The sequence below is a fragment of the Drosophila erecta genome, unplaced genomic scaffold, assembly GCF_003286155.1.
Source record: "Drosophila erecta strain 14021-0224.00,06,07 unplaced genomic scaffold, DereRS2 tig00000000-arrow-pilon, whole genome shotgun sequence".
Lineage (NCBI taxonomy): Eukaryota > Metazoa > Arthropoda > Insecta > Diptera > Drosophilidae > Drosophila > Drosophila erecta.
In genome coordinates, this window is record NW_020825194.1 from 19,386,019 (window position 1) to 19,410,001 (window position 23,983).

Below are 23,983 nucleotides of genomic sequence, written 5' to 3' on the forward strand. Positions count from 1 at the left end.
TAAAATTGCATTATTTTATTTAATAAGCACAAACTATACACATTCAAATATTCGATACTCCCAAAAACGTTTGTTTTTCGTGTCGTAATATGTTTACTTGGCTAACAAATTCTATTTATATTTAAGTTAAAGTTTAATAGTTTTCATTTTGTTTTTGTATCCTTTGTTACGTATCTTAAATTGGTTTAGAACATGTTTTTACCAAAAATTCATATCAACAGAATTTTGCTCGCATTCAACATTGTAATGGTATACTTTCATTTTTGTTTTGTTTTTCAATTTTTGAGTATTTTTTTGCGAAAATTAATTTAAACATAGCAGTAAGCAACAAAGGGGCAGGACAGAGGTTTTCATTTCGAGCGATTCCACCTCTTGAAATATTTCGTTTGGAACTAAATTAAAATTGTTTGTTTTGCACATTTAATTCTAAGTAGGTTTATAATCTGCGCTCTTTGCACTACTTTTATTTACTTAGCCTAGTTAATTAGTTTGTAGTTTTGTTTCATTTACGTATTTTCGGTTGCTGCTCAAACGCTTGAAATAATTCCATTAGGTTCGATTTAGGTTAGGTTTCGTATTCGTATTCGCACAAGTACCATCAAAATATTTAAATATTATTCATTTAAGTAAATAGTTCATTTGTTACAATATAGTTGCTTTGTATCTGTCTCCGTCTCCGCGTCCTTCCGCCCAATCCCACATACACCCCATCAGTTGATCCAAGGATCTACTGATCTAAGTGTCCTCCCTGGACCGCCGCCGCCGCAGCCGCTGCCGCCGCCGCCTTCTGGGCCTGCGCCTGCTTCTCCTGCTCGTTCAGCTCCTTGATCGCCTGGATCTCCTTCTTCAGCTTCATCCGCCGGTTCTGGAACCAGATCTTGATCTGCCGCTCCGTCAGGCACAGCGCGTGCGCCATCTCGATTCTCCGTCTGCGGGTCAGATAGTGATTCGTGTGGAACTCCTTCTCCAGCTCGAGCGTCTGGTAGCGGGTGTATGTCTGTCGGCCGCGTCTTCGCAGACCATTTGTACCTGCAGATCGGAGGGGAAAGGCTTTGGTAAGTGACCACGATTCTATATTGCTAATATTATTCATTCAGCTGCGAAACGAACGCAGAAATGTGGTGGGGAAACATTGACAAAGTGATTAGGTAAATCTATTTATTAGCCTAAGTATTTGTATAAGTCGCATCAAGAGCGCTTCAATTTATTGGGTGAACGCTTAAGAGTACATGCTTCATATTATTATGTTAAATGGCTTATGGCATCAACATTTGAGTCATATTCAGCAGCAGTGACAGAGTGTTCGCGATTTATATTTGGCCTTTCAGCGGGCAAATTAAATTGAAAAATTGCAACAAGCAGCTCAACATTTGTTTGCTGTTCGCCGTTGTTGTTTGGCCAACTCGTAAATATAAATTCTGCTTTTTGCCAGCGATCATCAAGCAGCTCGAACGTAGGCCGCAATTGCCTGCAAAGGGGCCAAAACGAAAGGAAAAAATACATTTCATCTTTACGAGTATCGCCGAGTATTTGCCAGTTTGCAGTTGCGGTTTTTGTTTCTGCGGCGGGATCGTTACTTTAAATTGATCGTTTGCCGCTGCACCGCCGATGTTGCTGCCGTGCTGTCATTGCATCCAGAGCTGCAGTTCCTCAGATGCACAGATACACAGATACACAGATGCAGCCACATTAAAATGAAAAGGAGAAACGTGCGAGCAGTCGGTTGTGGCATTGCACCAGCGAGATGCCGAATGTGGCTACTTAAATTGCAGTTATGCCAGATAATGCCCGTTTAATTGGCAACCTGAGAGTCGAGATGGGGCAGGAGGAGCCGGGGCAGGTGGGAGCAGCCAAAAGTCGCATCAACAGGGCAGCACAATGCCGTGTTTAATCTCTGATTTTAAATATTTATGAAGTTTAATTTGCCTTCAAGTGCAATAACTCAATTCCGTGTGTGTGCAAATGCACTGCAGCTGTCTCTGGCCCATCTCCCATCGAAGTAGAGGCCCAGACAATGCCTGATATTATCGAAATCATCCCATACCACACCATCCCAATCCAAACCAACCAGCCAACCAACCAAGCAAGCAGCCAACCAACCCACCCATCCGACCAGGTTAACTTGCCATTTTGGAGACCAGGTCTTTCTCCTGGGCCCGAGCACAATGTTAAGTTAAATATTATGAGCATTTATTATGTTATAAATTTGGCCTAAAGGTATTAACAAATTTATGCCGACACGAAAGTCATAAAGTGAAAACGCATTTATCTTTCACTCACACACACACGTACACACCTCTACACACATGTGCAGCGTACGTAGCGAGTGCAGTTGTGTGGGTGGGGAAAATAAATGGCGAAAAAATTTTATAGACAATAAAAATGATATGGAAATAAAATGGCCAGGATGCAAACAAAGAAATTATCATCTATATGGGCCGCTCATGTATGCTGATAAATTCTCTTAATGTGGCTTTATTTTTAAACTGCCTTGCGAGAATTATAAAGACCCATTTAATGTGCCAGAAAATTGGCCAGTGACAGGTCACAAGATTTGCGATGCGTCAGTTTATGGCAATTTGTCGGCCATATCTCTCAGGAGGTCTTAACGCAATGGTATCAGAAATGCAGCTCCCTCCCTGTTTTGGTAAATCCGCACAGATTATTTGTTTAAAGTGCTGCGGGAATTATTCAATTAAACAAAGAAGCTGGCTCGCCGAAGAATTCGCAAGTAATCTCAAGTGCACTCCCCACGATTCGCGGCCAAACAAGCAGCGTAAAAGGCATACTCGTAAATAAATTTATTTGGCTCTAAACCTGTTTGCTGATTAACTTAAATCCCCGGCAGTCGTGCCAGCTTCTTGGCTTCTTGGATTCTTGGATTCTTGGCAAAATACATCACGCTGAGGTTTAGCAAAAGTTTCATTTTATTTAGGAGTTGCCGGGGAAGTAGGAGACTTTGCTTGAGGAGTACGTGAGCTTTGCTCGGCAATTTTAAATGGAATTTGTCACTCGGCGACCGACTATTTTATCGCAACTTCCCGCCCCACAAAAAGGAAGCCCTGCATACATATGTACATACTCGTATGTATATGCAAAAATAAACTTTTTACAAAACTTTGCTTTGCCGCGATTTTTTCGACTACCCCTCCGAGTTTTCCTCGCCCGTTTTAGATTTTTTCCAGTACTGGCCAAGTTTCGAAATTTATTATGCGAAAAAGTGCGAAATTCATTTTGCTGGCTCGCTTCTTTGCTTCTTCTTCATCTGCGTCCTGCTGTGCTGTGCTGTGCCATTTTCTTCGGTAGACTTTTGGAAAATTTTTGTGTATTTCTAAGTACATAATTTAAATGCTGCTATGTGCGGGCGGGGGGTGGTGGCACAATAAAACTTTGTATGGCAAGGCGCGAAATTTCTTGTAGATAATTTAAACGAGGGCCAAACGCGGGGTGAGAGTCTAGGAAATCTTTTTTTCAGAATATTTATTCGGTTCCAGTCGGTTTTCCTGGGGCCTTTCCATCGCTTTTCCTCGGCCGCCCTGAAGATACATTTTCAAGGTTTTGTCGACTCCGTCTTCGTGTGTTTTTTGCTTCTTTTTTTTTTGGAGGCAGCACAGCTGCGCCTGGGTCCCCAGTACGTGTTATATTTTTTAACTTAAATTCCTCAGGGATTTAAAGTTTTGACAGTTTACGTGTTTCCCATTTGCAGCGAACTTTGAACCGAAACGGAGCGATATCTATGCCCGTCCCTTTCTGGCGGCGTATATCCGTCTCTTTTCGCCCAAGGGGGAGTGACTCACCCCGGAGTCGGAGCGTTGGCAGCGGCCATAAATCTCCAGGTGACGGCGACTCCATGTTGCATGCGGCACATCGTGTGATCTATGCTTCTATTATAACTATTTATATACACAGATGCGGATACATGCCACACTACTACATACACCACACTCTACTTATACTTAATTCGATTTTGTTTCTCGGCCTTATCTTACTCTTTCTAATTTATGTTTTGTTTTTGTCATCGTCACGTGCTATCTGAGATGAGATTTTACCAGAAATTGGGGAGCAGTCCTCGGGTCTGATAAGCTGGAACTCGGATGGGGACATTCCTGGTATCTCCTCGATACAATACTTAGATTACGGGGAATTGTTGAAGAACTGGGACTCACTGCTGCCATTTATAACGTCTCAGGGCCAACCGGAAATTAATTGCCTCTACTTTTTCCCAGCAACAAACCGAAGGGACACGCGGCGGAAACCCTTTTTGGAGGGAAAAACTGCCGAAAGGCTGGAAAAGCCATCATCGATTGGCCATCGATTAATTGGATGGCTTGGCACACATGTGTGCCCCCACCCACCATTTCCAGCCACCCACTCCGTTCCATTCTATGGCACGCATTTTATTCGCAATTTAATTAAATCTATTTTCGTGCGTGTTTGTCAGGGGCGTGTTCCACCTTGCTTATATGATGTACGAACCCACACACACCCACCCACCGACAGCTGCCAGATATATAGGGAGATATATAGGTGGGAAGGTGGGAGGGGTGGGGCGGTCAGTACATAGATTCCGCCCGGATTCGAATTCGAGTGTCTATAAAACAATTAAATGCGTCTCAGCTCCGGCTGAGGTTGACTGCGAGACGGAAAACTAATTTTCCGCACTGCCAATCGAGCACCACTAAATCTGTCAATTAAATTGGCCGCAGGGAGTACGAGGCTCTTGGGAAGGGGATGGGGACGGGAATGGGGACGGGGGCGTGGTTGCCTGGGATCGCTCGGTGTTCAGACGTGATTATGGCCCCCATCGAACGACTATGCCTATGCCACATATTGATGCTTGCGGTGGCAAATGCGCAATTGAGTTGCAATTGCCATCACAAACACGAACGCAATCCAAGTTGCAAGCAGCAAGTAGCAAGTAGCAAGTTGCTCGTTGCAGGTTGCAGATACTTGCAACTGCAGCTGCCGGTGCGGTTATCAAATTTTGAGATACACGTTTAGGGTGTGTGCACCCCCAACTTGGCCCAGTATCTTATGGCTGTCGCAGCCAGGAAACGAATTTTCAATTTTTCCCAAAAACCCAAATCCAAACTCACAAGGCAATCAGAGTTTTTAATTGCTTTTCGGTGGGTAAGGATGGGATTGGGCCAAGACTGAATCTGCATCTGCAACTAGGAGCTGGTAATTGAGATTTTCCCTGGGCTCTTGCCCAAAAATGATGTGCCAAGTGCAGTTGGGATCGCCGCGATACGGATCGCGGAATTTGTGGCGCGTACAGCCTACAAAATTGCGATGCCGTGCCGTAATTGTGGCCGAAAAGAAAATAAAGAAAAGGGCACCTCTGGTGAAATTTTTGGCGAATCGCCGATGAAATCCGCTTAACACAAGGGCTTAAGCCTCACGCACCGTTTTGCTTTTGGTTTTATTTTTTCAATTTCTGTTTCATGTGTCTCCCTTTATCTCGGTAATTTTGGCTTGCAAGCGCAACTCTCGATGGCCGCCTGATGATCTGAGAAGTGGAACGGACTGGGAAACTGGTTCCGCTCGGACGGGATCTGGGCATGGCGGCGTATCTTCTTACGCATGCCCAGGATCGACCGAAAGGGGCTGCTCTCTCGTCATTAAAGTAATTCATTGCAAGTTGCTCGCGGTAGCTGTTGGTGCAACAGGTAGCAGGTCGCCTCGCCTCGACTCAGGCAACTCAGGGCCACTGACCAGCAATCCATATTCCCCGACTGCCGGTTTCTGGCATCTTCCCGGTTTTGAGTTACGACTGGGCCTGTTGAGCTTGCAATTTAGCGGGGATAGCCTTTGTTTTGGGGGAATTCGCATGCCAAAGAGGGTGCTTCGCTTGGTGACGAAAGCTGGTGTAACTCATTTTTAAAAGTTACTGAATAACGTATTGGGCTAAATACATTACACAATTCCATACTAAGGAGTAGTTTTCACTACATTTAATATCTTACTCGAATTATTTACAAAACTAGTGTATATTTTGAATAGGTCTGAAACTTTTCAATTCTCCCTAATTGGGGCTTTCCCTTTCACGTTTAGGCTAGGCGTTACTTTTGGGCCGGCATGTCATGGCAATTAAAGGCCAATTTGTGTATGAATGAATACATTTGTCTGTTCATTGTCTCTACTCAGTATGTCTGTTGTATAATAATGCCATCATCATTGGCACACCGAATCAAACCAAAAAATGGCTGAGTGACCCAGTGCCCCAAGCTCGGCGTCTGGAGCTCAAAACCCATGGCGCGTCGAAGCTGAACGCGGAATTTGATGTGGGTTTATCTTAATAGCTCAATTAATGAGCGATGTGAACGCCGCGGCACCCCTTTCGCCCGATGCCCCTCCAAAAAAGTGGAAAAATATATGTGAACGCGACACGCCATTTCCATATTTACATAGACCCGAACCATCTAGGGCCTGCTAGATATACATACATATGTACATATGTATGTATAGACCCCAGCCAAGTGTGTGAGTGCGGAACGCCTTCCCATCGTGCTTTAACCTCGGCGTCATCATTAAAATAATCAACGACTCTATTTTGGCTCCGTTTCAAGTTCTATTTCCATTTCCAGTTTCATCTTCATAGACAGTCCGATACGGATACGGCCACAGATACAGATACAGATGCAGATACAGATACAGATACAAAGCAGCGACAGCTGGCGGAACGCATCGATGGGGATTGAGGGATAGAGACACGGATACTCAGACCGAATTTTAACAGTTCAAATGCGAAGCACAAGCACGGGCATTTGTGGAAGATGCGAGCAAAGCGTGACTACGAAGATGAAGCTGTTCAATGGGGGATTTCGATTCAGTTTCAGTCCGGCAAAATCCCAAGACAGCCAGCCGGCAAACAACAGTCTTGGACGTCGAATAAATAAATAAGTGGCACGATGTCAAGCTGTTTCATATCTGCCGAGAACATCGTTCTGTCGGGCAATATATTCCCGATTTCAGAGCTCATTAGACGGCAACTAAAAACGCGCAACTCACAAAATTCGCATAGAGCCACTCCAGTGGGGCTCATCTGACGTCACCTCGAGTCCCCGATAATTATCGATGGGAGTTATGGCGCTGCTTCTGGAACGGAAATGTGCAACATTTCCGCTGCTCACCCGAAAAACGGGCCAATAAAAATCAGCGCCAAGTGTCAAATCTAAATAATGATTCCCAAATAGGGAAAATGGCTGCCACTCCGATAAGACAAGACTCGGGTTGTTTATGCATCGTTTTTTGGGGTGGTGGGGCAGGCGGATGGTTCTTCAAGATACAAATCGGACGACGTTTGCAGCGCCATTTATGTATCTGAGTATCTTTTAATTGCGCGAGAGTGCGCCATTCTGATCCGACACGCCCTCTCGTTTGCGACTCTGCTTTGGGGCGGCCTCTTTCTTCTTCGATATCGGTGGAGAAATCGCCTCGAATGCGTTTTTAATTGCATTTTTTCAAAATCAGTTAGGGGTGTATTTTATGCCTCATAATAAATGTCTTGTTGGGGGGATACAAAAAGTATCAAGGAAACAGAATATTATGTGTAGCACTGCCTATAAAAAGAGAAAATTATTGAACAACTCCTGTTCATCCTTTTGTTGAATCCCTCTATAAGGAGTTCAGTGGTACCGTTTACTTCCTTAATTACCATCATATGTACCCTCTTAACATTAAGGATACCATTAGGTTCGTCTTCCCCTAGTCAAATTTCGGCAGCTTTCCTTTGCCTAATTAATTAGCGCAGATTCCGGTTTCGCCCAACACCTTTCCGATTCGCATTAGACGCCCAAAATCCCGCCCATCCACCCACTCACGCACACTAGCTTACACACATGTATGTACGTATCTGTGAAAGGAGAGAAAGGTCACGTGGAGCAGAAGAAACTTCATTAAGGGCGCATAAAAGTAAACAAGCGAAAAGTGTCGGAATTTCACACATAATTGGCACTTGAAGTTTTTATTTTTATTTGCCCTCAACTAAACGACAAACTTATGGTCCCAAAACTGTGCAAGTGAGATGGCTGCACTGGGGGAAGGGAGACGGAGATGAACATGGTAGTTGCCCCTCGGCGTGGTGTCGAATTCGGGTTTTGGGTTCGGCCTTTTGGGGTCACACCAGCTGCTCCCCGGCTGCTTTTTCTTTCTTTTCCACCGTCTGACAGAAAAAAGTGAAAGTTAAGAGCAACAATTTCTTTCTGCTTGCCCCTCGTATTGCTGTTTTACAAGTCCTCGCTGCTAGAACGTGTGAAACTAGCAGTTAATTTCAAAGTTGCAGTTGCCCACATCCAACATTCCATATCCTGGGGTCCTGAATCCGTACCCCGCCGCACCTATTCCTATTCCGATTCCGATTTCGATTCCTGCCGCGTCCACTGCGAAAGTTGCACTCTGTTGTGTGTGCATGTGTGTGTGTGTGGGGCGGGGGGAGTGTGTGTGAGGCGGCGAGTTTGTCGTTGGGAAGATTTATGCTCAAATTGCTTTTGCGCAAAATCAACAAAAACAAGCAAAGGTGCAGAGGGCTAGTGAATACAGTGGGTTAAGTAAATATGGTGAAAACTCTTGGAATCTATTGCAGATTTCAGAGTTGTGTTGATTTTATTGCAATCTAGTTTCATTTGAGGCGTTGTCCCAAAAGTCTAGGGTAGTATTAAAATCCCTGATTATTTTCTACCACCCAATTATCATTTCATCCCATTGTACCCCGCACTGGGGATGCAGTTGGTCGATGCCGGGTGCCGCAGTTGTTGCCGTCCTGTTTCGTAATCAATAACATTTTCGCAAGTGAATTACTCGCCATTGTTTTGCCCATCCCTCAGACAAAGAATTTACGGCTCAACCGGGAGCGGGAAAGCGGAAAAGCGGGAAATGGGGAGGCGCACAGAAAGAAAGCAAGTGCTAAGGTTGAGAATTTTCATTTCCATTGTAAGTCGTCGCCTGGCTCTATGCTCCTTCATGGATTTATGATGGTTTATAATGAACTTGTAAAGTAATTATGCGCTGCGACGCATTCGTACGTGTGTGTGTGTGCCACCTTGCCCCACCGGAGCAACCGGAAACTGGAGAGCCAGCACTTCCTCTGGCACTTCCAGTTCCACTTTCACCACCACCGCCATAAGTCAGCGCAACCCTTTTCAAAAAATGTCTCCTGTCGTGTGATTTTTGGTCCACCACCCACACAGCGTTTACGCTTGTAATTACACGCTTCATTGTTGAAAGGGCGCAGGTTCAGAAAGGAGCTGCCAAGATGGCCATGGGCGTGGAGCGGATTATTTTTCAGGGGGCGCAGGAAATTAGTATTGTACAATGCAGGTTTCTCAAAAAATTGATAAATTTATGTTAAGCGATAGCGATTCCCTGGATTCCCGATTAAATTGTTCCATTTCAAACTTAAAAAATGATCAGAAATCAGCCATAGGGTAATGTGGAGTATAAATGGAGTATATTAAATAGGTACAATTTAAAATGATGCCCACCACCTTCTACGCCCCTGAAAGTGGAAGATGCCTCCGCTGGCAGCGAGGGTCTCCATTTGCCGTGTTGTTTCGTCGCCTCGCTCTGGAGTCGTATATCTCGGTTCTAATTGGGTTTCGTTGTGCGCCGTGCCCGCTAATGTCAACCCGGCTTGTTGTTTCCGTCCCAGCCGCCCATCCTGTCCTGTCGTCCTCGCATGCGTGCTCCTCGGAGGAAGGTCCTTGTCCCTGTCCTTTTCCCCACTGCCCACCCGATGCTCTTAGCTTGCACATGCAAAAGACGATCCCCAAACTGCCGAAAACTGAACTCAGGGCCATTAAAAGTGGGCCGTGTGTGGGAGGATGTTCGGAGTGCTGCTGGAGGAAACGGAAACGTTGAGCTTCGTCGCTTCTTAGGATTCCCCCTCAATTGCGTGAGTGTGTGTGTGTGGCTGTGTGTGGGTGGGGGAGAGTGCTGGGTTCCAAGGAGCTGGCATCGGGTGAATTATGTTGCATGCTTTTAGGTGATTTAGCCCACGTTTGTATGCACAAACGTCTGCAGGGTTTTGGTTTATGTTTTGTTTAACTAATATTTTGCGAAATCTTCTTGGGAAATTATGAACTTGGCAGGCTGCTGGCTGCTGGCCACAACTGCAAACTTTCCCCACCCATCCCCCAGCCAGGCCGAAAGTTTTTCATTTCGCCCTTTGCCAATTTCACACTCTGCCAAACGCTGCAGGGCGGGCCATAACTTTCGGCCAATAGCCTGCTTAGGAATGAGAGGTGTGCCGAGGGTCCGAATTTGGGGAAAATATTGTGACATTTCTTGCAGTTTGTACAAAGCGGTCGAGGTGAGTTGCTGAGGTGAAAGATGCACTCTCCAGAGAATTGGCATATGTTTATGAAGAATACGAGTAGTTGGATTGTTTATGTTTTGTTCAAGCAGTGTTTGTGTGAAATTGGTATTTTAAAAAACCCATTTTCCCCGACTATGCCTCCATTTTATCGCCGATAATAACTGCCAGATAAGCTTTCCTTTCAGAATGAATGGAGCTCCTTCCGCCGGGCACGCTTATTAACTTAAGCGAATGGCGGCCGGCTGTCTGTCGTAAATCAGACCCCCTGGCCCCCCCAATGCGCCTGCCCCTGGATTTATACCCCATCCCAGCCAAACGGCGACATTTTCCCGGGCGCTTCAAGTCTCTTCTCACATATTAAAAATAAGCAGAGCAAAACCAAAACAGAGAAAAAATCCCAACAACGTTTTGCATAAAAAATAAAGCACCGAGTCATGTGTGTGTGACATCATATCGTATATTGTCGCATGAATTTACGTGACCATATGTTGTCGCCGGAGCGCATAAATTCCAAGTGGGGCGCAGACGGCTTCTGGGCCTCAAGAGCCGCCCTAACCCTTTGCCACGCCCCCAAACCCCCCACCCATCTCCTCCAGATGGACCAGGACCAGAACCAGAACCAGGCAAAGTGTTGATATTTCGTTCGATGGTCGTTTGACTTCTGCAAGTGCGAGGCGGCAAAAAATGCGGATAAAAAATATGGGTGAACAATTTATTGAATTTAATTTGAATGCGCCCAATGGCCCCCGCAACAGCTGCCACTTGATGGGGACTCAGTATCAGCATCAGCATCAGCATCAGCACCAGTATCTGTATCTGTATCTAAATGTATAGATGCTACTCCATCCGTATCCGTATCTGAATCTGCATCTGCACATCCGCACATCGTTTCTCATTCCGCCTTAGAGCCGAAAGCCTGGATCATATGAATATTTAAGCTGGCAGGCAGCCACCGCCTTCAAAATTCACCAGCCGCCATTCGAATTCGCCTAATGAAGCCGCGCAAAATTCGTTTTTAATTGCCATCGCAAAATCCCAAAGATGGCGGCGGGTAGAAAAATTTCGTTTTAATTGCTGCCCCGGAATCCCGCCGGATCGCCGTATCGCTGAGACCGAGACTCGAGCAGAAATATTGCCACTTGTGTTTTTTAGCCCAAGCTCGAGGAAGACCAAAAAGACCTGCAAAAAAAACTCGATTTTCCAGCTAATGGATGGAGGCAGAATTGTTGCTTTCGGAAGAGCAGGACCAGGCCAGGACTGGTACTCCAACTGATACTGCAAACCGAGAATGGGAATGAGGATAAAGACTGGGCCGGTCGGTACTCCGCGCTCGAGAGTTCGACATCGGCACAGCAGCCAATTAAAGGCATGACATAAATCCAGCTGTGACTTGTATTGGGTGTTTCCGCCTGCGGCCCACATTCTCCATTCCCACTGCTCAGTCCCCAGTCTCCAGTCTCCAGTCCCCAGTCTCAGGTTCAGTCCCCAGTTTCCAGCTCCAGCTCCAGCTCCAGATCCAGCTACCCATTCCCAATCCCAATCCCAAGCCCAAGCCCATTCTCCAGTTGGGCCGGCAAAAGACAGCGCCAAAATGTTCAAGATTGTTGCAGGCCCAAACAAAACGGAGAGCGGAAAAAAACGTGGCAAAGGAAAACTTTGCCCAACCAACCCATGCCGTTCGCTTTTCCATGCTCACGCCCGTTGTTTCATTTTACCATGTTGCCTTTTTATACCCTTACAAAGGGTGTATTGAGTTTGGTATCTAGACAGAAAGGGTACTATTTTAGAGCTATATATTCCTCATATTTTTGTACATCTAACATATTTTAATCTGTGTTTTCAGCAATTGATAATTGAGGAAGACAACACTTTACAATCAAATTTATTGGAGAAATGTATGAAGTTCAAGGGCATTTAAGTTGCAACACTTGCAACTAGGTTTTTCAGATGGCTGGCTTGCTTTTCAGTGTTTTTGCTGTCTGTTTCTTGTTGTATTATTGCATTGTACGAGTATTTTTCTACTTGACTTGGCACCGACGCCCTCGTTGGAGTTTCAATTGTTGTACGCTTTCCTCTGCCAGCGCTTTTCCTTTTGGTTTTCCCCAGGAAAACATGCACTTCGGCACAACTGGCAGAAGAAACCGCAGCTTATGCTACCCCTCGTCTTACCAAAAAATAGGAAAATAAAATGTCAGTTCCCCGCGGGAATCCACATTAAAATTCTTGGGCGAAACACCCGCCAATTGCAAACGGCGAGTCCAAGTTAACTAATTTATGTCGCAGGACTTGGAATTAATGAATAAATGGCTGGGGCCCTAGATGGATGGAGTGGGCTGGGAATATGTAAATGAGTTTGCAAAAACCCACCAAGGTAAATAAAACACTAACATAGCAGAGGCGAATCGAATCCAAACGAAACGAAGAAGACAGAGGAAAAGTAACATTTCCACACGCAATCTTGAGAGGGCAATGAAAACTTTAGCTTACAAAGTGAAAATTCCGCCCCGATTCGTCTTGAGCAGCTGCCAATGCTCGCTCACCCAGAGGCATTGGGCAAAAGCGAAACTTTTCCGAAAAAACTTACGAAAAGTTTTCAAGTTATGAGAGTGATGCCATAGAAGTGACATCATGAATATGGTAAATAGACCATCAAATTAAATATATACATTTATAATTGGGGGGGTGATTGCGCCGAAGTTGGGGTGGAAATGGTTTCCATACTCATTTAACAACCAGAGAAAATTGTGCCGGATTTGCTGGTGAATATTTTATAATCCGCTGTTATCCTGGGCAGTTCTTTAAACGAGTGAAATTAGTATTCATATGCCAGTCAAGAAGACTGTATACAATAATTCACATTAATATATTGCTACAACGAATGAGTATCTTTTTAAGGTCTTTTAAGAACTCGGGATTAAAGTTATCTCAGAAGAGTGGAAGCCGAAGGAGCACCCTACTCACTTGCAGATGGGTAGCCAATAAAATGAGCAATCATAATTAATAATCACAATTAATATGATTTGTTTGCCGTCGCGAGGGGCGCAATATTATTTGCAGAGCATTAGTGGTGGAGAGGGTGGGTTCACTGGCTCCTGAAGAGCCCGCATTGGGAGTGCCCGCTCCCCCAAGAAAAGTTCGGCAATTAAAGTGGTCCAACACATGACGCCAATTGGCTTGGAGGGGGAAACCCGGTGGCCGATGGACGAGGAGGGAAGAAGCCAGTGGCAGCTTGGCATTATCTTTCGGCAAACAGACATGACAACGAGGAACAAATAAATCGCATAAAATATAATTATGGAATTTGTAGCTCTCAGTGGTGGGAGATTTTTGGACTTCAAGGGCGGCGATGGCGGAGGCTGAGTGGATTGAGTGGGTTGAGTGGGCGCTTTTGTGGGTGGTGGCACTGCGGTTGCATTGCCTTGAGTTAATACGCGCCTGTAATTAACTTGTGATTTATTGGTTCAAGTTTTTAGCGGTCTCTGCCGCGTCCGCGGGTCCGCTTCATTTACTTCACTTTTCTCTCGTTTTCCTTTCTTTACTTTTCTATTCAGAGCATTGGTTTTATTCTTTGCCAGGAATTTTCCTTTTGCCACTTCATCCTGCACTTGTCCCCCGGTTCGGTGGTTCATTTTGTAAACTTTCTCCTGCCTGCTGCTGCTTTATTCGCAACAAAATGTCTTGGAGAATAAGGCTAATTTATAAGGAGTCCGCCTCTCCGAGTTATTCCGCCCGTCTGGCCACCGCATCCGCCCACCTTTAATATTAAATGTTACACCAGGGACACATTTCGATGAAATATTTCGTAAAAAGTGTCTACGAGAGAAAAATTTGCTCTCTTTCTCCCACCTACCACCTCCCCCGACAAAGACTTTCCCAGCCCCATTTTTCCTACGGCGACTTCACCTTTTTTGGCCAGAGCTTCCTACCAGAATTTCCCTGGGCCATGCGTCTTGCTCAAGTTGCTGGCACAAAACTTTCTCCTTTCCTTCAGTTCGTCCTGCCACGCCTCCCGCCTCCTGCCGCCCGCCCCGCCTCACGCACGTGGCAAGAAGAGGACGAAGAGAGCAGCAGCCAAAGATGCTGCCTTTTGTTTTACCCGGAAGGCAGTGGGTGGGTTTTTCGGGCCTGGCACACAGGCCAAGAATTATTACCGACCAAATAAGCGATATTTCTCGAGGGATGAATGTGCTTTGGTGCGTGTTTTATTTTATTTCGTTGAGTTACAATCCACCATCTAACGGTACACGCTTTCCCTTCCGCCCGCCCCCTCCAAGGGTGCTGCTGCTCGGTGGTTCAGTGGGCGGGGGTGTGTGGGCGGTTGGGTGGTGGTGGTGGGCGGGGTGGCGCTGTGCGCATGGCCGCCACCGAACGGAGGTGCAAGGGAAATGTCGAATGCGAAATTAAGAAAACATGGCAGTAAAATTGGGCAATAAATCATTGGGGGGCCTCAAAGTGTTACTTCCACCATGTACACAGTTGGAATTTGTTTAGCTACAAATTATATAGATTTTGCAACACACTGCGACATATGCCGTTGGTGGAAATGGCGTGGAAAACTGATTGGCCTTATTGTAACCAGGGAGAATTGACTTGGCGGAAAGTGCGCTTCAATCGACGGTAGTTAATTAAAGCCCAAATAATTGATTTGATTTCTTTTAAAGTTACAGCAAGTGTTCTATGCAAACTTTTAAACATTTGTTTTTTCTTCGTTTGACGAGGACTTTTAACCTCATGTTGTTGGTCTTGTGTCTCCACTGGTCAATCGAAAGGCAATACCCGTAATCCCATATCGCTCACAGCTTTCCCATCCTCCGCTGCGTGTGTGAGTGTGATTAAAATGGCGATATGAATGCATAATAATACGAGAGTTATGACCCGGCTAGACCGCGCCGTCCAGTCCGCAGTCCGCCTGCTAACTCGGCGCATAAAACTGCAGCAAACTAAAGTCCTTCAGCACCCCCAAACCCCCCATTCCCGGCCATCATCGCCGGGTGAGTAAGTGTGCTGAACTTTGATGCCGCCACATTCTATTCGCATTTGCGCTCCAACTACCTATAGCCATATATCTTAGTCGGCCGGCCAGGAATATGTGTGCTGTGCACTGGGAGAAATGTTTGAAAGAGCCTTCCAAATAATATTTCAAATAAATGTGACTGGCTAATTTAACAAAAAGATTAATACCAAAATGCTCGATATGCTTGAACAACTATAAGCTGAAGAATTCCTGTAATTAAGTGAATCTTTATGGAGCTTACGGCCTGGCCAATTTTTCCGAGTGCACCACAAGGACTAGGACTATGTAGCACCGACTCGCTTCAGCGCCAGCGGGCCGCCTGATATTTTTTGTCCGTTTGCATTTTGAGCGAGTCAACGCCGAGTACGAAGCCGAAAAGCCGTAAAGCCTTTGCTGGAGAGCTTCGGTGGGGGGCTTTTCCGAGGGGCTGGGCACGGTGGGGTTTAGGCGCAGTGGCAAAGAGTGCCGCCCTGGAAGATTTATGCAGTTCATATTCACATTTCCCAAACGCCGCATACCAGAGACCCAGCATTCGAAACGCACACGGATGCAGGGCGGGGAGCAGGGGCGGGAGGTGTTTTGGGGCAGGGGCAGCGACACGGACACGGACACTGCAATGTGCATATGTGTTCGCCAGGCCAGCCTACATGTGTGTGTGTGTGTGTGTGTGCGTTTAGTGGGGAGAGTAAGTCCAGCCGCAATTGTTGGAGCTTTTTTGGGCGCAAAATGGGCGCTGAGCACTGCAGTTTGCAGTCTTTGTTGCTGTAAGGTACAGTGGGTGTGAAACAATTTACTGGATAAAAATATAAATATTCCACAGATACACGCGATTGGATGTGAAAACTTCGGGAGCCCTTCACAAATCCTTTTGATATAAAGGTCGACTTATTATATTTAAATGTATATTTTTGGGCGAATTTAGGAATTTGAAAAGGACCAAGATACATTTTTTAATTGAGTTAAGACAAAATTAAATAAATCTTGGCTCTCTATTGATTAAAGATAAGCCCCTAATAAGATATGCAAAGGGTTGAAAATTGGTATTTCCTTTTGCTTATAAAGTGTTTCCAGTATTGGTAAGAAACTGGTTTAATAAAACGGCCCCGAAATTGGTTAATATAGATAGTTCGTTTTGGGAAATAGATAGTGACATATCTATTGTGGCCTTTGAAGCTGCAAATTGATGGCTTCCCAATCGGATGAGCATCCCACAGTGCCTGACCGAGATCAAAGCCTGGCAGATGGGATGGCGCTGGGCCAGAGGAGTCGCAGTTGGAGTCGAAATCGGAGCAGGAGTAGGAGTCTGGATGCCGGCTTTGGCTTTAGTGGATGACTGCAGGCCTGGGCCGCCGCTCGTGCAAGTGCCGGAGCACACTGCATATTAAGTTATTGTATATTAGGTGTTAAATCAGATAAATTTTCGCATAATACCGCATACAGCACTCGGATTTTCAAAGATTAACGTGGCGCACACACACATGTAGGGAGCCAGTTGTTGTGGCCGCTGGATGGTGTATGCCGTATTCTGGATACTGGATTGTGCATGGTTTCGGCCTGGCCAGAACCAAACCGAGCTAAACTGGGCTGTGGCTGCAGCATTTCGAAGCTGTTTTAATCATTTGAATGCTGCACATTGTTTTCAGCCGTGGAGGGGAAAGGGGCACTGCAGTGCAGTCTCTAAACAGTGTTGCAGTTTATTTGCATCATGGACGATGGTTGTTTGTGGGCCTGTGCAGTCATTGATAAACTTTTTGCTCCGACTTTCCACATTTTCCATTTTCCCTGGCTGCATGCGAGCGCACCGGCTTTGTTTTCGTAGTTAACAGATTATTAAAGCGCACATAAATTTATGCAAATTATTAATTGCAAAAATCGGTCGAAAAAAATACTCGAAAATCGAAGCCCATGAAATTGTCTGTTCGGGCTTCATTAAGGTTGGTTGGTTGCTGTCGATGTTGATGTTGTTGCACCCGGCGTTATTAAAAAAAAATAAATCGCAGCGTTATTAAACAAAAGCTATTGTGTTTTATGAAAAGCGCATAAATAAAAAAGGCAAAAGCCAGCTCTAGCTGCAAAATTTATTATGACAAGTTGCCCTGGCACTTTTATCTCTGCACACACAAATTTCTGCAGTCAGCTAGCAGCACATACAGCATACAACATACAACATACAACATATAAACGTATATATTTTTTGGCATTTATGCTGCTGTTGTTGTTGGCCTCGTATTATACAAAATATATGCAATATAATGGTCACAAAACAAACCCTGCCCCAAAATGCCGCATGCTTCGGCAGAAAAACTATCTGGAGAGCACAAACACACACTTGTGTGTAGATACCACTATCTGGCAGCAAAAACCAGCGGCAAAAACTTGACCATGGCCAAGTGGATTTGACAAATAAGTTGGCAGAAATAATTCGCACGCACAGGCGGCCATTTGAGCTTAGTTTTAATTAGTTGAGCGTTCGAGGCTGCGGGCCAAAGCCATTATTTCAATGGTTGAGGACGGAGCAAAACAGAGCAATTTATTCGATTTTAAATGTAATGTTCTTTTCAGATCGGGCGTGTGTGATAATAAACGGCAAACAGTCTGCATGAAACTTATGGCCCAAGCTGATAATCTGTCAGATGCTTAAAGATACCTGCTGGAAAATGCTACAAGTATACAAGTATGTGGAAGCAGCAACATAACTTGCAATCCTTCAATGAAAGCCAATTCTGAATAAATCATAACTTTTAAAAAGATCTTAATACAGTTTTGGATATCAATATTTAATGGAATTGTATCGCTCCTTTTGATTTAATGGTCGGCGAGCATTTAATTGCAATACTTCTAAACGAAAAACCCACCTTTTATGCGCTTGGCGATTAAATAAATAACCAGATTGAGTGCTTAAAAAGCAGAACGAATTCCGATGGCAAAGTCTTTAACTGAAATGAAATGCTTGTTATTCACCCACCCAAATGGCTAATCCACCGCCCAGATGATTGAACGCAGCCGGGCAGGAGCAACGCGGAGGGGCAGACTTCTATTTATTATAAATTTGCAATTTAAGCAACAAACACCAGCAAAAGCGAATTATGCACGCCGAGAGGCAGCCCAAGTTGATTGGACTTGGCCGGGGGAACCGGACGGGCAATAGGGATTGGGATTGGGATTGGGCTTGGCATTGGCGGTACCTCGGACAATTTACCCCGACATTGCATACTCCCGCTTCCTTCGCATGCGAACACGGACCATGGCCATGGACGTGGAAGTGGACGTGGACGTGGACATGGACATGGACGTGGACATGGACAGGCGGCACAGGGACACGCTCCTGGGCGCGTGAAAAAGGGAACGAAACCCGATGACCATCGCAATGCTGACGGATACACGGCGCAAAATCATTACGTCCCTTCGCATCAATATTTTAATTTACCATCTTAAATGAGATTGAGATTTTCGGATCTCTTAGGATGGATCTCTAAGTTCGGCTTTCAAATAGGAGAACTGCTGGATTGGAATGCTTTAAAACTCTATCATACTTGTATGTATGACAATTGCATGAATGTGGCTCCGTGCCGAAATGCAGCACCTGTTTCTGGTTATTTTTCCCAGTGCATTTCGGAAAAGAGGGCGACTGGGACTGGGACTGGCCAGCAGGTTGCTGGTGCTGTTGATTTGTTTTGGCCGGTTGTGGCCGCTCTTTCGCCGTGTTGCTGTTGCCGTTGTGCGCTTTCAAATTGCTCGTTGCCAGTTTGCCGGGTGAGTAAAACGATTACCCGCCGGCTAGGAGGCTCGCTTTTTGGTATGTGTTGGAACAACTATTATTAACTTGGCCGGTGCAATGTGGTTGTTCCTGCTGTTGTCGTTGTTGTTGCTGTGCTTTTTTACAAGTGCAACGCTTTGCGGCCATTGTTCTGCTTTGGCTGGAAATTATTATTCGCATGCCAAAATGAATTGAGCAGCCGCCGGACGCAGCAGAAGTTTGTGCGGTGCATGCAACATGTTTAGTTGCCCCTTACACATGCGTTTCAGTTGTAGTTGTAGCTACCCCCTATCCCCCTGGCCATCCCTTCAAATTGCCCGGTTATTAAGTAAATTGATTTTAAGTACGTTTGGAAATTATTTGCTTCTAAATGTTTTGCTGCCGCATTCGTCGCAGCTGCACTTGTCGATTTTGTCGCGATAAGACGGCCAAATTGATTGTTAACATTAAGTGCAATTTGTTGGATTTCTTTTGATTTTCACCGGAGATTACGAAAATGTGAAGCGGCTCTATCGCGGATTAGTTAGCCGAAGTTGAAGCCATTCATGACTTCATTTTATAATGATTCTAATCTTGAGCCATGGGTTTCCCGTTTTATTTTATGATTGAATTAAACATAATAACACATGCTGCACATTTTCCCAACTGCATTCCATACTAATGCAATTTCTTAAATTTTCTCATTCAGTGCAGCCGTCCATTTGAATTAAAGCACCACTTATTCCTGGCCTTGCCCACCACCGATTCGCATACGTTTTCTATTAACCGATGTTAAATTTAATTTAATTTAAAACAACACAGCCCAAACAACATCATCGCAATGGACGCGCAACATGCGAAGTGGTAATAAGCGACCGAGGAACTCAACCTGCTCGACATTGCTCCTCCATAAACAGTGCAATTAAACTAATGACTGTGCTTAGGCCCGATCTTCAGCGGTTCGGGATGCCTCATAGACATGGCCGAGACCACACACAGACTGGTCTGCAAGCAACTGGCCAAACCGGCTGAGATCGGCTTTTGGCACTTGCGCGCATATGATTAAGAATCATTTGCCGGGGCTAAGAAGACCACGTGGATTGGAAGGCGACGCTCTAATGGGTCGCCAAAAGATGCAGCTGATGGATTGCGAGCGAAATGGCTAAATGGTTGCCAGGGCACACAAGCCACTAACCGGTTTCCTTCCACAGGGCAGGTAAAATAAGAAGCCAAGCCGGCTCGGTGGCGGCTTTAATGGCTTCCGCCAGCGATCATAGGAGTGAAATAAATGGCCAGACGCAGCCAATAAACGTCGCGCGTTATGCCCTGGCTCTTTCATCGCCTGGCCGGGCCAAATGAGTTAAGAACTGTGGACAGTTTCGGCCGATTTACGACCAGTCCAGAAAGAGGAGAAAAACCAGAAACGCTCGGATACCGCCGAGCCAGCCACAAGGAGCAGCACGAAGAGTGAGCGGGAGGACATTCCTCGCTCGTAATCATACAGTTTGCATTATAATAATATCTGTGTGCAATTTGCGAAACATATAGATATACTATGCCTAGACAGACCATCACCCATCAATCATTGGGCGATTTTAAAGGAATTGACCTCTGTCCGAACCAAGCCCCTCCGGCTGAAAAGTGCAGCGACGTCCATGCTCCGTTGGAATAATAAAAGTAATCGCTCTTTACCCTTTAGGGTTAGCGAGTGCAGCAAATTGCGAGCTGAATGCGCTTTTCTATAAGCATAAAAATTGCTATAATTTGTTGAAAATTACATTTTATACATAGCCGCCTCCCGCTCGCCGGAGCCGCAATTTATTTCCCCTACCTTTAATCAATATGCGACTGGCCAACTGGGCAACTGAACAACTGAGCAACTGGGAGTACGGACAGTATGGCAGCACTAACTATTACCCAAGATGGATTGCTGTGAAGGGCTACGAAAGTACAGGGGGTGCCATGGCAGATGGACGGTCCGAAAGTCCGGAATTGGAGCGCACCAATCAAAAATATTGAAAGCCATTAGATCAAGCCATCAAGATTGGCCATCAAGAGTCGAAAGTCGGACCTGTAATTGTTGGTTGATAGTTCAAGGTTTGGATTTGAAGTCGCTGTTGGTCTGTTGATCTCCTGGGACCTACGAATACCATTACTTATCATTGTAAATGCATGCTCCAGGTTCGTTTTTTATTGTCCAACATTAATTACCCCCTTTCAGGCGCTTGTGCAGCATATGGCCATGGAAATTTATGCAAATTACTTAATAAAATGTTGTCGACAACAAAATACATTTTCAATAGACCAATGCGAGGCCAGGGGCGTTAGTATTTGGCCATTTATGGTTTGGACAGCGCATACAACCCCTTCGATTGTCCACCCCGTATGGGAAGGGATGGACTTTGGATATGATGGACCTGCTGAGGCAGCTGAAACACATTTTCCACCACGGATCCAATTAAAGTCTAGTTTTTTTTGCTGTTTATTTTTTTTTCGTGTGCCCGAACCGTGTTTTTCCTCATAAATTGTGCATTAACCTGATGCGGCGTAGCGCCGTGAAGAATGGCCATAAATCGCGGGAAACTTTGCGAGCCACCCTCGGCGGCCACTCACGTGCCACCCTCCTCTACCGCACTGAGCTCCTTCATCCTCCGTGCTGCTCCTGTTTTTGCCTCCTTACGCTTCTGTGCCGATTTCAGCCGAAAGATAAATAATCTGCTGCCGCTCCACCCAGACGCAGTCTCATATTTGCGGTTGCTCCCCGCCGCATCCCCGCCGAATCCCCGCCGAATCCCCGCCGAATCACCGCACGAACCTGACTTCTTCTTGGCATTTTCGCAATAAAATCGTAATAAAACACATTGGTCACGTAATTTCGTTTGTCTGTGGGATTTTATTGCCATTTTTTCGAGCAATTTTAAATTGTTATAAATGTGATGGGCGACGGCCCGGTCCCGTGTGTTTACTCAGCCAACCGCCTGCGTCGTTCTGTGCCGTACTTTGCGTACTTATATATTTATGATGTGGAAAATATCTCGAGAACTGCACGGCCAGGCCGGGGAAGGCGAGTGAAATCGATAATGATGATGGGGATCTGCGGCGCATTTATCAGGATAATTACACTCGTCCTTGGGCCTTGACGTGGCGTGGCCAAATGAACAGAGCACGCCCACGGAACGAGCAAGCGAACGCCGAGGAGTTTTCCAGCCTTTCCGCCCAACACCCTCTAAACTTTCACTGGCCAAACACCAAACACCAAACACCGAACACCGAACACGAAAACACCCGCACAAACGACAATTAAGCAACAAAACTTTGATAAATTGCTTCCTTGCTCGCATTTTATGTGGTTCAGAGGTGCGGGGCTTCTTTACACTAATTAAGGGTCTCGGGGTTTCCTGCAAATATTTGTTATCTGCCTGCCACAAGCCGAAAGCTGAAAGCTGAAAGCCAAACAGGCAGCTTCCCCAACAAAGGGGGACAGTTTTGTGGCGCCACCGGCAACTCGGAATATTTTTGCTCCATTGAGCAAAGTTTGCCATAAACTCCGAATAGTTGAAATTGTTTTCATTTGTTCGCAACTCGAATGGCAAAACAATTTTTGTGACCAGAAAAATTCGAAATAAGCATTTGTGTTGTGTGCTCAACTTTAACATTTAATCTATTTCAAAATCGCAAATGTCCATCTTTATTTCCTTAATTGCTTGTAAGTTTTTAATAAAGATACAGATTAATGTGCCACTAGTTCTGTGGTCTCAACTTTACCATATCTCACATATTGCATTTCTTATTTAGCAAATCATATGTTATATTTCCTATTCTATCCATTTTCTAAAAGCTTATGCATTTTGATGCCCCTTATCCCGCTATAACTTTGCAGCTCTTATGGCCTGTGCAAATATTTATTTATTAATAAATTTATTTGCCCCCCCAGCTATGCAAAATCCTTGCCAACGATTTCTTGACCTCCCCCGACGCTAATCCATGCGATGAGGAGGAAAACTTCGCTCGCCAATAAAAATGATAAAGTTTTTTGCGGAAATATAAAATTGAATTATTGCATGCAATTTAAAAACCAACAAAAGCTGACAGCAGTCGCAGCTAAAAGCCAACCAGCAACAACATCGGGATTGCCAAAAAATTTGTCAAAATAATGGCGTCATTCTGCAGTGGTCGCCGCAGTGGATTGCTGCTTGGCTTTCGGATTGGAGCCCAAAATGGGGTATTGGCATTTCGGGGGCGGTGAGCCGACAAAGACGCCACAAGGATCCGCCAGGACACTCACACACACACTCGGCTGGCGACGCTTTGGTTTATCCTTTATCCTTATGCTTTTTTGCACATTATTTGCTTTTGCAATTCAAAGCGATTAAGTGTCTCCAGTCTCGCAACTCGCACTCGCAACTAGCAACTAGCAACTCGCATCTCGGATCTGGAGACTCCGGGGTCATTAGGGGCGACATAAAACATGTTTTTGTTGCAGCGGCCATGGACTATGGAACCATATAGAATATATGGCCCGGCTAATGGCAAAGCCATCGAATAACTCTGGACGGGCCGAAGGGAAACGGGCTTTCGCTTTAAGGCCATTAGTGCAGGCTGGCCAGCCCCCGAAAAATGTGCGGAATAAAAAATACAAAAAATAATAACACTGAGCCCATTTAATAGAGCAATTATGAGCAGTTGAGAGTCGTGAACAGTCGACCGAAGTCGGCCATATTTCAAAGTGTTTGGCCGTAACTAATTAAGCAATTAATTTCCGAGCAGCGGGACCCGCAGCCGCCGCGGGCAAGTTCAACAAACTTTGGGCTTGAAAAATTATTTACAGGCAGCAGAGCCTTGCCACCGTTTGCAGCTTCATGTGGCGTAATTTAGTGAAATTATTTATGTTCTGGGTCCACCAGTAGTAGTACCGCGA

The 23,983-nt window shown here is 45.4% G+C and overlaps 1 protein-coding gene across 3 annotated transcripts in view; it reads right to left on the minus strand.

Annotated features, from left to right (window-relative positions):
* Positions 1-23,983, minus strand: part of LOC6552475 (homeotic protein ultrabithorax) — a 76,970-nt gene continuing 52,987 nt past the window's right edge. For all 3 annotated transcript variants that reach the window (XM_001979797.3, XM_015154273.2, XM_015154272.2), the window contains one exon: positions 1-1,029. In XM_001979797.3, the coding sequence (XP_001979833.1) occupies positions 728-1,029 (302 nt within the window). In that variant the 3' untranslated portion in view covers positions 1-727. The remainder of the gene's footprint in view (positions 1,030-23,983) is intronic.